Source organism: Ahaetulla prasina, chromosome 1 (assembly GCF_028640845.1).
Source record: "Ahaetulla prasina isolate Xishuangbanna chromosome 1, ASM2864084v1, whole genome shotgun sequence".
Classification (NCBI taxonomy): Eukaryota; Metazoa; Chordata; class Lepidosauria; order Squamata; family Colubridae; genus Ahaetulla; species Ahaetulla prasina.
Window position 1 is genome coordinate 377,103,354 of NC_080539.1, and position 14,990 is coordinate 377,118,343.

The following is a 14,990-nucleotide window of genomic DNA, read 5'->3' on the forward strand; positions in this document are numbered from 1 at the left end:
AATCCCATATCTTATAATATTGTTTATCTTCCTGCTCTCTAATTTCAAGTGTCAATTTACTCATTTCTGCACATTCCATTATTTTCTTAATAATTTCATCTTGTGTTGGTATTTTTTCATTTTTCCAGTTTTTAGCAAACACAGTCCTGGCCGCTGTTACAACATTCACAATCAAATATCTCAATTCTCTACTGTAGGTTTCAGGTATGATCCCCAATAAAAAAACCTCATAAATCAGAGGTTCTTGTGCCTTATGATATTCTCTCTGCAATTCAGATTGGGCCTCAGTAGGATAATGTAACATTTGGGGAAAAAGATACAAGCCAAGAGAGCAGTTCCAGAGGCCAAAATGGAGAAGATCTCCACAGCCACCATGGACTTCCCTTTGGTGCTCAGGTAGGTGGGGAGGAAAGTGATCCAAACACTGCAAAAGACCAGCATGCTGAAAGTAATGAACTTGGCTTCGTTAAAGCTGTCAGGCAATTTCCTAGCCAGAAAGGCCACTGTGAAACTGATGAAGGCCAAAAAACCTAGGTAGGCAAGGACAACGTAAAACATTAAATCTGAGCCTTCCTTGCATTCCAAGATGGTCTCTCCAAACAAGGAGTGAAAGTCCCAGCTAGGAAACGGAGGAGAGGTTCCCAGCCAGGTGGCACAAAGAAGGGCTTGGACCAGGGGACAGGCTATGACAATGGAGTTGGTGAGTGGTTTTCCTAAGAGTTTCCTTGTCTTGTTCCCTGGCTTGGTGGCCATGAAGGCCAGAACCACCATGACAGTTTTTGCCAACACAGAGGAAACCGCCAGGGAAAAGAGAATGGCAAAGGCAGCTTGTCGGAAGAGACAGGTGAGCTTCCCAGGTTGACCAATGAAGAGGAAGGAGCAGAGGAAGCAGAGCAGGAGGGATATCAGGAGGAGGTAGGTGAGATCTCGGTTGTTGGCCTTGACAATCGGTGTGTCACGATGTTTAAGGAAAATTGCCAGAACTGCTACTGTGATCACAGAGAGAGAAAGAGTGAGAGAAACTAAAGGGTATCCCAGGGGGTCTTGATAGGCAAGGAAGTGGAGCTTCTTGGCAATGCAGTGCTCCTTGTCCTTGTTGGAGTAATGGTCTTCTGGGCAGGGATCACAGGAAGCTGCATCTGAAATCAAGAATCACTATAACAACAACAACAACAACAACAACAACAACAACAACAACAACAGAGTTGGAAGGGACCTTGGAGGTCTTCTAGTCCAACCCCCTGCCCAGGCAGGAAACTCTACACCATCTCAATTAGATGGCTATCCAACATTTTCTTAAAAATTTCTAGGTTTGGAGGATTCACAACTTCTGGAGGCAAGTTGTTCCACTGATTAATTGTTCTAACTGTTAGGAAATTTCTCCTTAGTTCTAAGTTGCTTCTCTTCTTGATTAGTTTCCACCCATTGCTTCTTGTTCTACCGTCAGGTGCTTTGGAGACTCCCTCTTCTTTGGGGCAACCCCTGAGATATTGGAACACATTTACAACTTGTGTCAAAAACGGCTAACCATCCTTTATTACTGATAACCTTGAAGGTACATTAGCCTTGGGAAGGGATTCTTTCAGCTCTTTGTCTCAACTTCTCTGCTTTGTATTTTACATCTACTCATCCAGACTTGTTTTGCAGGGAAGGGCCAGCAACCGTAGCTAGATTAATTTTCTCTTTCTCTAATGGGTCTATCAATTTCCTGGGAGTCTGATATTGCTGACAGAAGGAGCAGAGGAAGCAGAGCAGGAGGGATATCAGGAGGAGGTAGGTGAGATCTCGGTTGTTGGCCTTGACAATCGGTGTGTCACGATGTTTAAGGAAAATTGCCAGAACTGCTACTGTGATCACAGAGAGAAAGAGTGAGAGAAACTAAAGGGTATCCCAGGGGTCTTGATAGGCAAGGAAGTGGAGCTTCTTGGCAATGCAGTGCTCCTTGTCCTTGTTGGAGTAATGGTCTTCTGGGCAGGGATCACAGGAAGCTGCATCTGAAATCAAGAATCACTAATAACAACAACAACAACAACAGAGTTGGAAGGGACCTTGGAGGTCTTCTAGTCCAACCCCCTGCCCAGGCAGGAAACTCTACACCATCTCAATTAGATGGCTATCCAACATTTTCTTAAAAATTTCTAGGTTTGGAGGATTCACAACTTCTGGAGGCAAGTTGTTCCACTGATTAATTGTTCTAACTGTTAGGAAATTTCTCCTTAGTTCTAAGTTGCTTCTCTTCTTGATTAGTTTCCACCCATTGCTTCTTGTTCTACCGTCAGGTGCTTTGGAGACTCCCTCTTCTTTGGGGCAACCCCTGAGATATTGGAACACATTTACAACTTGTGTCAAAAACGGCTAACCATCCTTTATTACTGATAACCTTGAAGGTACATTAGCCAGCAGAAGGGATCCTTTCAGCTCTTTGTCTCAACTTCTCTGCTTTGTATTTTACATCTACTCATTCAGACTTGTTTTGCAGGGAAGGGCCAGCAACCGTAGCTAGATTAATTTTCTCTTTCTCTAATGGGTCTATCAATTTCCTGGGAGTCTGATATTGCTGACAGAAGGAGCAGACCTAAAAGAATAAAAATTAAAGCTTGAACCTCACACACCTCTCCTTCATGAAAACTTTTCCCAGTGGGTTGTAAAGAGAAGGAGTAGAAAGTCTAGTAGGGAACCTATGAATTGTGCCCTGAAATTATCCTGCATTAAATTTCCGAGCAGCAGGAAATGTGGTCAGAAGGGCAAAATAGTTTAGCTCTATAAACTCAGAGGTTCGGCTTTAAAAAAATGAACATTTCAAAGCATCTACCAGAACGACAAGAAAACTGATATTTGTTTCTACGAATGGCTTGCTTTTGATCCTGGAAAAAATACACTATAAGTTTGCTCTACCGGGTGCGCGGGTGATAGAAGGAGTCTCACGTAGCTCCCATGTGACACCTCTCCTGCGCAGACTGCACTGGCTTCCTGTTGCCTTTCGGGTGCATTTCAAGGTTTTGGTTACCACCTTCAAAGCGCTCCATGGCTTGGGGCCTGGGTACTTACGGGACCGCCTGCTGTTACCTCATGCCTCCCACCGTCCCGTACGCTCTCACAGAGAGGGACTTCTCAGGGTGCCGTCCGCCAGACAATGTCGACTGGCGGGCCCCAGGGGAAGATCCTTCTCCGTGGGGGCTCCTACTCTTTGGAATGAACTTCCCCCTGGTTTACGTCAAATACCTGACCTTCGGACCTTTCGCATGAACTGAAAACATATCTGTTTGTTCGCAGGGGCTTTCTTAAATTGTCTAGATTTTAAATTTCATTTAGTTTTAATTTGGGGTCTTTTAGATTTTAACTATTTTAATTTGGGGTCTTTTAGATTTTAACTATTTTAATTTCGGCCACACTGTATAATAAGTTTTTAATTTACTTTTAACTGTACATTGTTTCTTTTTACCTTGGCTGAACACCACCTGAGTCCTTCGGGAGAAGGCGGTATACAAATTAAATTATTATTATTATTATTATTATTATTATTATTATTATTATTATTATTATTATTATTATTATTATTATTATTATTATTATTATTATTATTATTATTATTATTATTATTATTATTATTATTATCATCTACTCATTCAGACTTGTTTTGCAGGGAAGGGCCAGCAACCGTAGCTAGATTAATTTTCTCTTTCTCTAATGGGTCTATCAATTTCCTGGGAGTCTGATATTGCTGACAGAAGGAGCAGAGGAAGCAGAGCAGGAGGGATATCAGGAGGAGGTAGGTGAGATCTCGGTTGTTGGCCTTGACAATCGGTGTGTCACGATGTTTAAGGAAAATTGCCAGAACTGCTACTGTGATCACAGAGAGAGAAAGAGTGAGAGAAACTAAAGGGTATCCCAGGGGGTCTTGATAGGCAAGGAAGTGGAGCTTCTTGGCAATGCAGTGCTCCTTGTCCTTGTTGGAGTAATGGTCTTCTGGGCAGGGATCACAGGAAGCTGCATCTGAAATCAAGAATCACTAATAATAATAATAATAATAATAATAATAATAATAATAATAACAACAACAACAACAACAACAACAACAACAACAACAACAACAGAGTTGGAAGGGACCTTGGAGGTCTTCTAGTCCAACCCCCTGCCCAGGCAGGAAACTCTACACCATCTCAATCAGATGGCTATCCAACATTTTCTTAAAAATTTCTAGGTTTGGAGGATTCACAACTTCTGGAGGCAAGTTGTTCCACTGATTAATTGTTCTAACTGTTAGGAAATTTCTCCTTAGTTCTAAGTTGCTTCTCTCCTTGATTAGTTTCCACCCATTGCTTCTTGTTCTACCCTCAGGTGCTTTGGAGAATAGTTTGACTCCCTCTTCTTTGGGGCAACCCCTGAGATATTGGAACACATTTACAACTTGTGTCAAAAATGGCTAACCATCCTTTATTACTGATAACCTTGAAGGTACATTAGCCTTGGGAAGGGATTCTTTCAGCTCTTTGTCTCAACTTCTCTGCTTTGTATTTTACATCTACTCATCCAGACTTGTTTTGCAGGGAAGGGCCAGCAACCGTAGCTAGATTAATTTTCTCTTTCTCTAATGGGTCTATCAATTTCCTGGGAGTCTGATATTGCTGACAGAAGGAGCACACCTAAAAGAATAAAAATTAAAGCTTGAACCTCACACACCTCTCCTTCATGAAAACTTTTCCCAGTGGGTTGTAAAGAGAAGGAGTAGAAAGTCTAGTAGGGAACCTATGAATTGTGCCCTGAAATTATCCTGCATTAAATTTCCGAGCAGCAGGAAATGTGGTCAGAAGGGCAAAATAGTTTAGCTCTATAAACTCAGAGGTTCGGCTTTAAAAAAAATGAACATTTCAAAGCATCTACTAGAACAACAAGAAAATTGATATTTGTTTCTACGAATGGCTTGCTTTTGATCCTGGAAAAAATACACTATAAGTTTGCTCTACCGAGTGCGCGGGTGATAGAAGGAGTCTCACATAGCTCCCATGTGACACCTCTCCTGTGCAGACTGCACTGGCTTCCTGTTGCCTTTCGGGTGCATTTCAAGGTTTTGGTTACCACCTTCAAAGCGCTCCATGGCTTGGGGCCTGGGTACTTACGGGACCGCCTGCTGTTACCTCATGCCTCCCACCGACCCGTACGCTCACACAGAGAGGGCCTTCTCAGGGTGCCGTCCGCCAGACAATGTCGGCTGGCGGCCCCCAGGGGGAGATCCTTCTCTGTGGGGGCTCCTACTCTTTGGAATGAACTTCCCCCTGGTTTACGTCAAATACCTGACCTTCGGACCTTTCGCCGCGAACTGAAAACATATCTGTTTGTTCGCACGGGGCTTTCTTAAATTGTCTAGATTTTAAATTTTAAATTTCATTTAGTTTTAATTTGGGGTCTTTTAGATTTTTAACTATTTTAATTTCGGCCACACTGTATAATAAGTTTTTTAATTTACTTTTAACTGTACATTGTTTCTTTTTTACCTTGGCTGAACACCACCCTGAGTCCTTCGGGAGAAGGGCGGTTTATAAATCTAATAAAATAAATAAATAAATAAATAAATAAATACCTGTGTGATTAGAAATGGTCCCTTCTGGACAAGGGGAACATTGGTAGCAGCAAACCTGCTCACCCTCTGGAACTCTTCTCCTCTCTCCTGCCTGGCACCTCTTCATGCCACACCTGGCAAAGGGCACCTTCTGAAAGAGAAAAAGGAAATGCTTAAAAGGGCCTCGGCAATTAATATGCATCATTTGTAGATTGTCAGAATGTCTTCAAAAGCAATGGTTAAGTGAAGTGTAGCAGAAAACAGGAAAAGTTCTGGGAAATAAGGCTACCGCCCAAGGGTGAAATCTACTTACCTTCCTTACCGGTTCAGAAGTGTACACACCCTGTGTGTGTGCTTGCTTTGCTCTTGCGCGTGTGCGTATCATATGCGCACGCAGACCTTCTGCGCATACGTAAAAACACATTACTTCCTGGTTTTAACCAGGAAGTAATGACACCTGGGTGGGTGGGCGCAGCTTTGCTCCGCCATCACTACCGGATCGCCGAACCACCGGCCACGGTTGCTCCCAGATCGCTAGATCCATTCAGAACTGGGAGCATTTCACCCCTGCTACTGCCACTCTAAACCACCAATGGATTCTGGAGCTTGACATGCAAAAGAAGGGTTGTGCATTGAGCTATAGATTTTCTGAAGGAAACAATAATGATGGAGATCGAAGGGAATGGTCCATGGGAACCACTCTTGGCTGCTCCAACTGCATCCTGGGTTTCAACCAGAATTTCCTCCTGATCTCAACCCTTTTTGATCTGTCACAAATCAGACCTCAAATAATCAGCCCCCTTCTCAAGATGGCGGCTGCATAATAAGGGATTCTTTTTCTCTTTCCAACAATTTCACTGCTACAGCTGGTTCTTTGGCTGTGCTGTTCCCTGCTTTCAAATGGGAACACTTAGGAGAGACCCAAGATGAGTTGTAGTTCTGAGTTCCGGCAAATACCACCTCTGGCTGGCCCCAGAGTGGGATGGGAATGGAGATTTTGCAGTAACCTTCCCCCAGGAGTGGGGAGGGAATGGGGATTTTGCAGGGTCCTTCCCCTGCCACGCCCACCAAGCCGCACCATGCCCACCAAGCCACGCCCACAGAACCGGTAGTAAAATAATGTGAATTTCACTACTGGGTTGTAGTAATATATTAATCAGTATTCAACTAGAAGGGATAATATATGTACAATGTGGGGTTTTTTTGATGCACCTTTCTAAATACTTTGTTTTGTGGTGGTTTTTTTTTTCCTTTTTGTCTTGGAATTTTTTTGAGTTTTGTATTTTAAATTTGTTCTGAATAAAACAAATAAATATTTATGTATACAAATCGAACTTGAAACCTGTTACACACAAAACCGGTTTTTCATCCAGCGGTTGCCCACATTTTGACTCATTAACTTGTTTTCCAGTAAGGAGGAAGTTTTCAATCCTCAGAAGAGAATGAATCTTTTGCTGAATTCATTTCATCTTCCAGCTCACCTTTCTTGCCCAGACAATTGCATCAGAGTTGATGGCGAAATCTTGGCCGGGGGGAGCCCCAGGATCTATCTGTCCGACTTTCACAGGGATAAAAGATAAATTGGGGAGGAGAACCCAATTGAGAAGATCATAACGTGCAGATCCCAGTCCGTTTTCTGAGAAGGAGGTCTCATCTCCAGCATTGTTGTTGAACTGGACCTTCCTCAAATAGGGAAGAAGCTGAAAGAAAGGAGACCTTCAGAAATTGGAGTAATAGGTTAAAAGACACAAATGAGACATCATGGCTTCTGCAGTAACATTCAGGAGGAACATCAAGTTTCTAAGTACTTGCCCTATTAAAAAATCTCTTCTTTGCTAAAGTTCATAAAGGTTGCTGTCTTACAACAATGTGCTCAGTGTAACACATTGCAGAATAAATGTATGGTGTAGGTTAGACAGTATGCTAAGCCATAGAAACTAAACCAATGTTAAAATGAACTGAGTTGAGTGTCTTTTTAAAAAGTAATGCAAGTTTGGAACTTGTGGGAGACTTGCCCCAAAGAATTGCAAGATTCCCCACCCAAAGGAAAGTTCAAGTCCCTGCCCAACACCCACATGTCCATCACATGGTCCAATCAATGCACCGTCCCATCTGGAGATGCCTCTCAGTCACACCCCTCCAGGTGCAGAGCAAGATGTTCTTGACTTTCTGAGAAAGGAATGTTATTTTGACTACATATCACCCTGGCTCCATACAATCCCCCCTCTCAGCTTCCCACAGGCCCGTAAATGTGGCAGGCCCGAAGATTCAATGAAAACATGGCTTCCAGGCCTAACACCAGGTGTGAGAAGGTGAGATCTGAGATCAAGTGACTCCTTGGACTGTGACCTGATTGGACCATGTTTTTTTTAATTTACATTTATATCCCACCCTTCTCCGAAGACTCAGGGCGGCTTACAGTGTGTAAGTCAATAGTCTCATTCTATTTGTATATTTACAAAGTCAACTTATTGCCCCCCCAACAATCTGGGTCCTCATTTTACCTACCTTATAAAGGATGGAAGGCTGAGTCAACCTTGGGCCTGGTGGGACTAGAACCTGCAGTAATTGCAGGCAGCTGTGTTTTTTTTTTCATAAAAAAGTTTTATTTTTACAATCATATCAAACAGCTCATCCAATGTATAGTTATATACAATTAGTCGGGCTTGCCCAGTCACCACCCCCCTTTTTAACACTCTTCCCTCTTCTACCTTCTTCTACTTTCCAGACCTTCCTCTCCTTCTCTTATCTACATCCTCTCCTCCCTCCACCCTACACCTTCCTTCTCCCTCTTCTATCCCTCTTCCTTCCTCTTCTCCTCTTTCCTACCTCCTACTCTCTTTTCTTTTCTCCCTCCCCATCATTCTAAAATGGTAACTGGGCAGACCCGACCCTACATTAATTATATTTATACATCTTCAATAATCCCTGTACATTAACCATCACTCCATCCTCTACCCTCAACCCCCAATTCCCTCCCTTACCCCCCACCCCCACCCCGACTTCCCAGAACAAAATGCAGGGTATCAAAACTAACAATCATAATCCAAAATAATTCCTAAATTATAATCTCTAGTCACTCCACATATAATCACACTCTCAATTCCCCTCTCCTTCAGAAATAAATCTAAAAGGCTATCTTATAGCCTGAGCCACCACGACCCACGACCATGTGATGACTGCATGGGCAGGGGAAAGGAAAAATTGACTTTTGACTAGGGGAAAACCCAAGGGGGGGTTTAGAGTTGGGTTTTCCCAGAAGTGCCAATATGACATGCCTAATAAATCTATACTTTGAGAAATATACCTGCCTTGGAGTTTTGATTCCGTTGGGTGTGTTACTTGGAACCCTGACAATTCATTTGATTGTTCTTTAAAAATAATTACTGTATTTTTCGGACTATAAGATGCACCAAGATTTCGAAGAGGTAAGCAAGAAAAAAAAGTTTTTGCCCTTCCTGGCCCCCAGGAGCAAACTGCAGGCCTCCCAAACCCTCTGCGTACCCCATTTTTTGGAAAAACAGGCCCATTTTTTGCAAAAATGGACGCATTTCCACCCCCCATTTTTGCGAAAAACAGGGCATGAAAAATACAGTACTGCTTCAATCTGGTTTGATTCAGTGATAGGATGTCATACAGATATTTATTTCAAGAATTACACATGGGGGGCTTTGTCTCTAGAGGTCTGTAGAATGGATTTTTAGAAAAAAACTTTCCAGAAATTACCTGCCACGATTGGACATTTGAGATCTTCTTCCCAAGTCTTAGCATGGCTGGTCGCCCTCCGGATCCATGCATTGCATGTAAGGCATGTGCCACAGCATAAATGGCATTGTAGATATTGTAACTTTCTCCTGTCATGCTTGCTTCAAACATGTAAGCTGGCAGATTCTGCAAATTTTCCTTCCCTGTACAAGGTTTTTTCCCCTTTGGAGGGATCTTCCCAGGTTTATGGAACCTGCAGTGAAAGACCCATTCCCACCACAGTGGGAGAAAGAGATCCCCTCGTGGGTTCAAGGGGTCTAAAGACAAGAGGAAATGGCTGAATTCTGAGACTTCCCCAGAGTAGTCCCTAAAATGCAAAGCCCCATGGAAGGGCTTTACACCTTGCAATATATGTTGAGAGTTCATCACATTAAGTTTCCAGTTGGAGGTAAAGATCCAAACTTTCAGAAACGATGCATTTCTCCGTGTTTCATAAACAAACACAACCACTTGTACATTTGCAGTAGCACTGGAGTCTCCAAACAGAATAACCACTTCACCTTTAGACCAAGTGTTCAAAATATGAAGTAATTTCGATCCTGAAGTAGCATAAAAATCAGATTTCATCATTTCAGTGAAGGCCAGGCAGATCTCCTTCTCCTTCAGCATCGGCACCAGAGATGAGATGAAATGTTCTCCATCGTCATTTTCAGGGGCTACCAGCCCAACCCAGTTCCACTGGAAATACAGGAGCAGCTGGACTAAACCCACATACTGAGGAAATTCCTTTGGATTAATCCGGAAGAAGGAAGGATAAACTCTTCTCTCTCCCTGAGAGAACTCAAAGCCAACACCGAGCTGGAGAAAGGGAGAATCCTCTGTAAGAGATGAAGTCCAGTTTAATGGTGACTTCAAGGGTCCCCATTATGTGGTCTATTACCCCATCCGTCACTTTTATCCACTTTGAGTGGGAAGGTTAATCTTTCTCCCTTGTTAGCAAGAGCCACCAGTTATCTATTTGGCCTGGTTGTGATAGATCAGAAGTCAAAGTCCTTGAGGGTCCTTGAGTGGCTCAGACTGGTAAGACAGTCTGTTATTAACAGCTGCCTGCAATTATTGCAGGTTCAAGTCCCACCAGGCCCAAGGTTGACTCAGCCTTCCATCCTTTATAAGGTAGGTAAAATGTGGACCCAGATTGTTGGGGGCAATAAGTTGACTTTGTATATAATATACAAATAGGATGAAGACTATTGCTTAACACAGTGTAAGCCGCCCTGAGTCTTCAAAGAAGGGCGGGGTATAAATGTAAATAAATTAAAAAAAAGGAACAAACCCTTAATCTGATACAGAGAATAAACTGCACTGAGACGATAAACATTTATGAAAATTAGGAAGTGGTTCCTGTCAATAACTCAAATCTACAGCAGTCTTTGTCGTCATCCAGAAAAGGAGGAACACAAGATAGTCAGGAACACAGGAATATCATGAGGTAAATTAAACAATATACGGTACACATAGAAGAAAAAGGAGGGAAAAACGGGACATTTCTCCTTTTACAACCACAGCAACCAATCATAGCGTAGATTGCCTCATGCATGAACAGAGAAGATAGCCAGGAACACAGGAACATCATGAGGTAAATTAAACAGTATATAGAACACACAGAAGAAAAAGGCGGGAAAAAACAGGAACTCCCCCTTTATGTTTACAGCATCCAATCACAGCGTAGATTGCCTCATGCAGGAGCAGACAAGCTAGTGAGGAACACAGGAACATCATGAGGTAAATTAAACAGTATATAGAATGCACAGAAGAAAAAAGCGGGAAAAAAGGGAAACTCCCTTTTTACTTACAGCAACCAATCATAGCGCAGATTGCCTCATGCATGAGTTAGCACTCTCTAACTAGTCAACTACAACTGTGTGTTCTGGCTTATTGTACACTTTAGTGTTCCAGCTCCTAAATTCAATATCCTAAGACCTAACAACTTTTTCTTTCAGAATTATATCAATATCTATTTGTGGTTATATAAAAAGGCATCTTGACATATAAAATATAAAAATAAATTCAACGATAGTAAAGATAATCTAAATCATATTGTCCGTGTCAGAACCATGATGTATCACCCCCCCCCGCAACACCTTTGGTTTCACCTTTGTCTTCTGTGTCTCTTCTTGTTAGTTCTATATCAGGGGTCTCCAACCTTGGCAACTTTAAGCCTGGCGGACTTCAACTCCCAGAATCCCCCAGCCAGCTTTGCTGGCTGGGGGATTCTGGGAGTTGAAGTCCACCAGGCTTAAAGTTGCCAAGGTTGGAGACCCCTGTTCTATATTGTATTGCCCTTACTTGTGGGACCTTGAAGATGCTGAAGATGGAGGCCATCAGCCTTGAGGATTTGGAGTTGTCACCACCAATGACTGAGAGCAGAGGGTCCTCCCGGTCACATTTATAACCTGGAACCATTTGACCTCGTGTGGAGAGCAGGGAGAGGCTGAATAAAGAACAATTCCTCTCCGTCTGGTGATTTTCATAGATGTGGAAGCCAAGGGTGATGTTGGGGAGGAGATCCAGATCCTTGTTGACTTCTTTCACTGCAAACATCAAGGCCAGGAACTTCTGGAAGTTCTTGGGTGTGAGTCTAGAGTGAAAAAAAAAACCACAATTGGGGAACATTACAAGGAACCTAGAGTCTGCCGGAAGGGTTTGCGTTGTATATTTTTGGTTTAGTTTCGGACAGCAGGTCCCTGGTTTCATTGAGTTTTAAAAATAACTATTCCTTGATTAAACTTCTACGGCTTAGTGAGAAAGGAGAAAGGCTCTGTCTCCATATCGTGGACCATTTTTTTTTGCATTTATATCCCGCCCTTCTCCGAAGACTCAGGGTGGCTTACACTGTGTTAAGCAATAGTCTTCATCCTATTTGTATATTATATACAAAGTCAACTTAATTGCCCCCAACAATCTGGGTCCTCATTTTACCTACCTTATAAAGGATGAAGGCTGAGTCAACCTTGGGCCTGGTGGGACTAGAACCTGCAGTAATTGCAAGCAGCTGCTGCTGTTAATAACAGACTGTCTTACCAGTCTGAGCCACAGAGGCCCTTTGTTTTTATACAATTCCATCACCCTCCTTTCTACACTTTGCTTCAGTGCTTGTAATTGAGTTTCTCTTGGAACAGCTTCTTCAGGTCTGGTCACCATTGCTGACCACAAGAGTCCAGTGGAGGGTCACAGCACAGATTTAGTGAAGTCCATTATTCATAAGAAATGCTGATTCCAACACTGAGGGATTTGGGCAGTACCTCACATTGGAAAAGGAGGGAGCTTTCGGGTTTCTTTCGCCATGATTTTACATTCAAATTAGTATTTTTTTTAATAAATATTTTTTTATTTTATAAACCAACAAACATTTAATACATCAGTCATTCCTTCCGTGTGACATCTCGGTGTTTTCTTCACGGCTCCATCTTATTGTTGTTTCTTCTTTCTTCCTTTCAGTTTGATCTATTACAATTTTTTCACAAATACAATATTCTAATTACACCATTTTCTTACATAACCCTCAATTGCTTATCTATATCTTTTTCTCAACTAACGGTAAAATTGATCCCATATCTTAAAATATTCCGAATCCTCTCTTTCTTTGATCATCAAAGTTAATCTATTCATTTCTGCACAATCTAATTTTTTTTTTAAATAACTTCTCTTTTCCAGGGGTATTTTCTCTGTTTTCCAATTTTGTGCAAAAACAAATCATGCTGCTGTTATTACGTGTATAATCAAATAAATATTTTCTTTACTGGTTTTCTCTGGGAGAAAATATTATATTATATATAATATTAATATCATAAGTCAACCTCTTCACTAGGCCAGTGGTCTGTAAGATGGGGTCCTTCCTCACTTTTATGTGCATTATAAGCAGTGGTGGGATTCAAATAATTTAACAACTGGTTCTCTGCCCTAATGATTTCTTCCAACAACCAGTTCACCAAACTACTCAGAAAGTTAACAACCGGTTCTCCCGAAGTGGTGCGAACTGGCTGAATCCCACCACTGATTATAAGCATCCTGATGAAGAGTTCTGGAAAAAAACTGTGAATTCTAGCCTCTTTTTTTTGGAGTTTGACAAATATTTGAAGATCCCTAGAACAAGCATTTCTGAAATTTCTGAATTTGCAATGAAAGAAAATAATCATCTAAAGCTTTTCCCACCAGGTGAAACTTACAAGAATTGATCAGTAAGGAGGAATGGGTCATTTTGAAAATCTGGGCCTTTGGAGAACATGAAAGCTGCCAGGGGTAAATTCCCCCCAATAATCAGATCCCCAGGCCTGTAATAATTCCAGTCATCCTGCTTCTGGAAAGGGTTTTTCAACACACATACAGTTTGCATCCTCTTAGCAACAATTGGAGGCAGGAGCCAGAAGAGCAACAGCAGGAGAGGCAGCCCAGTCATTCTCGTCACCAAAAAGATCAAAAATCAAGATTTGTGCAGAAGCTGAATTGCAGGCGGCACTTGAAATCTCACCAGAACTGTGGCGTCAGCTGGATGGCCTCAGGGCAATTTTATCTGATGTCTCTTTGCATTAAAAACATTTGTCTTGCATTGCTTGATGAACGTATTTTTTCTTTTATGTACACTGAGAGCATATGCACCAAGACAAATTCCTTGTGTGTCCAATCACACTTGGCCAATAAAAATTCTATTCTATTCTATTCTATTCTTTATTCGCTTCTACCTACCTTATTCCGAAATTAGGCTATGTGCTGTATTTTATTGTAATGATAAGGTCACAAGAACAATCAATCAATGAACTACTGTTATAGCAATCATGTTTTCTGTGTTTGGGCTTTAAGATGAAGGTCATCTTAGAGCTTCCTTTTTGGAAGAAAAAGCCAAGGTCCCCCATCAATGGGAAAACCCAGAGCCTATTTTTTGAAAGCAGGTTTTACCTTAGAAGATTCTTGTGGGTTGAAATCCAGAGGGAATACATGAAGAATTATTGTTCTTCTGATAATTATTAGGTAAACCAATTATCCTACCCCCTTAGTAATAGATGTTGTTTGCCCCTCAGATAGGGGAAAATACATTTGTGTCTCTTGTTGTTCATCCATGGAGTAGATGGACTTGAGATTCAAAGTGTAGTAAACTTTTTTTTTATTGAAAAAGTTTTAATTTTTTTTAAACAAATATCTCCCCTCATTCCCCCTCCCCCCCTCCCCCAAACTCCCCCCTTCCACCCTCCTCCCTCCCCCCGCCCGACTTCCCAGAGCAAAATACAGGGTATAACAAACATCTAACAATCATAAGCTAAACATATGCTAACTATCCATAAGCTCTCATCCTCCCCAGGACCTTAACTCTCCTTTTACATACAGAGAAATATAAATATAATTCTTGCGGTCTGTTCATTCAAAAGCTATTTGATATTTCTTGGTCTGGTATTTATTTTGAATATAGTCAATCCATCTTCTCCATTCTATTATATATCTTTCTTGTGAACAGTCTTTCAAATATGCTGAAATTTTTGCCATGTCTGCTAAATTTGCAACTTTTAATATCCATTCTTCAATCATAGGCAGATGTTCCTTCTTCCAATATTGCGCCACCAATAGTCTGGCTGCTGATATTAAATTTAAAATCAATTTACTCTCTATTATCGTACAATCTGAGATTATACCCAATAAAAACTTTATCTTCTTTTTCAAAATATTTTGCATGACCCAC

The 14,990-nt window shown here is 41.6% G+C and overlaps 1 protein-coding gene across 1 annotated transcript; it reads right to left on the bottom strand.

Annotated features, from left to right (window-relative positions):
• Window positions 1-234: 234 nt before the first annotated feature.
• On the bottom strand, window positions 235-13,718 carry LOC131188670 (vomeronasal type-2 receptor 26-like). Its single transcript, XM_058164108.1, has 5 exons — window positions 13,489-13,718; window positions 11,609-11,900; window positions 7,039-7,257; window positions 5,579-5,708; window positions 235-1,139 (listed from the first exon to the last, which is right to left on the bottom strand). Exons 1-5 carry the CDS (start codon window positions 13,716-13,718, stop codon window positions 235-237), a joined length of 1,776 nt encoding a protein of 591 aa, XP_058020091.1.
• Window positions 13,719-14,990: the final 1,272 nt, after the last annotated feature.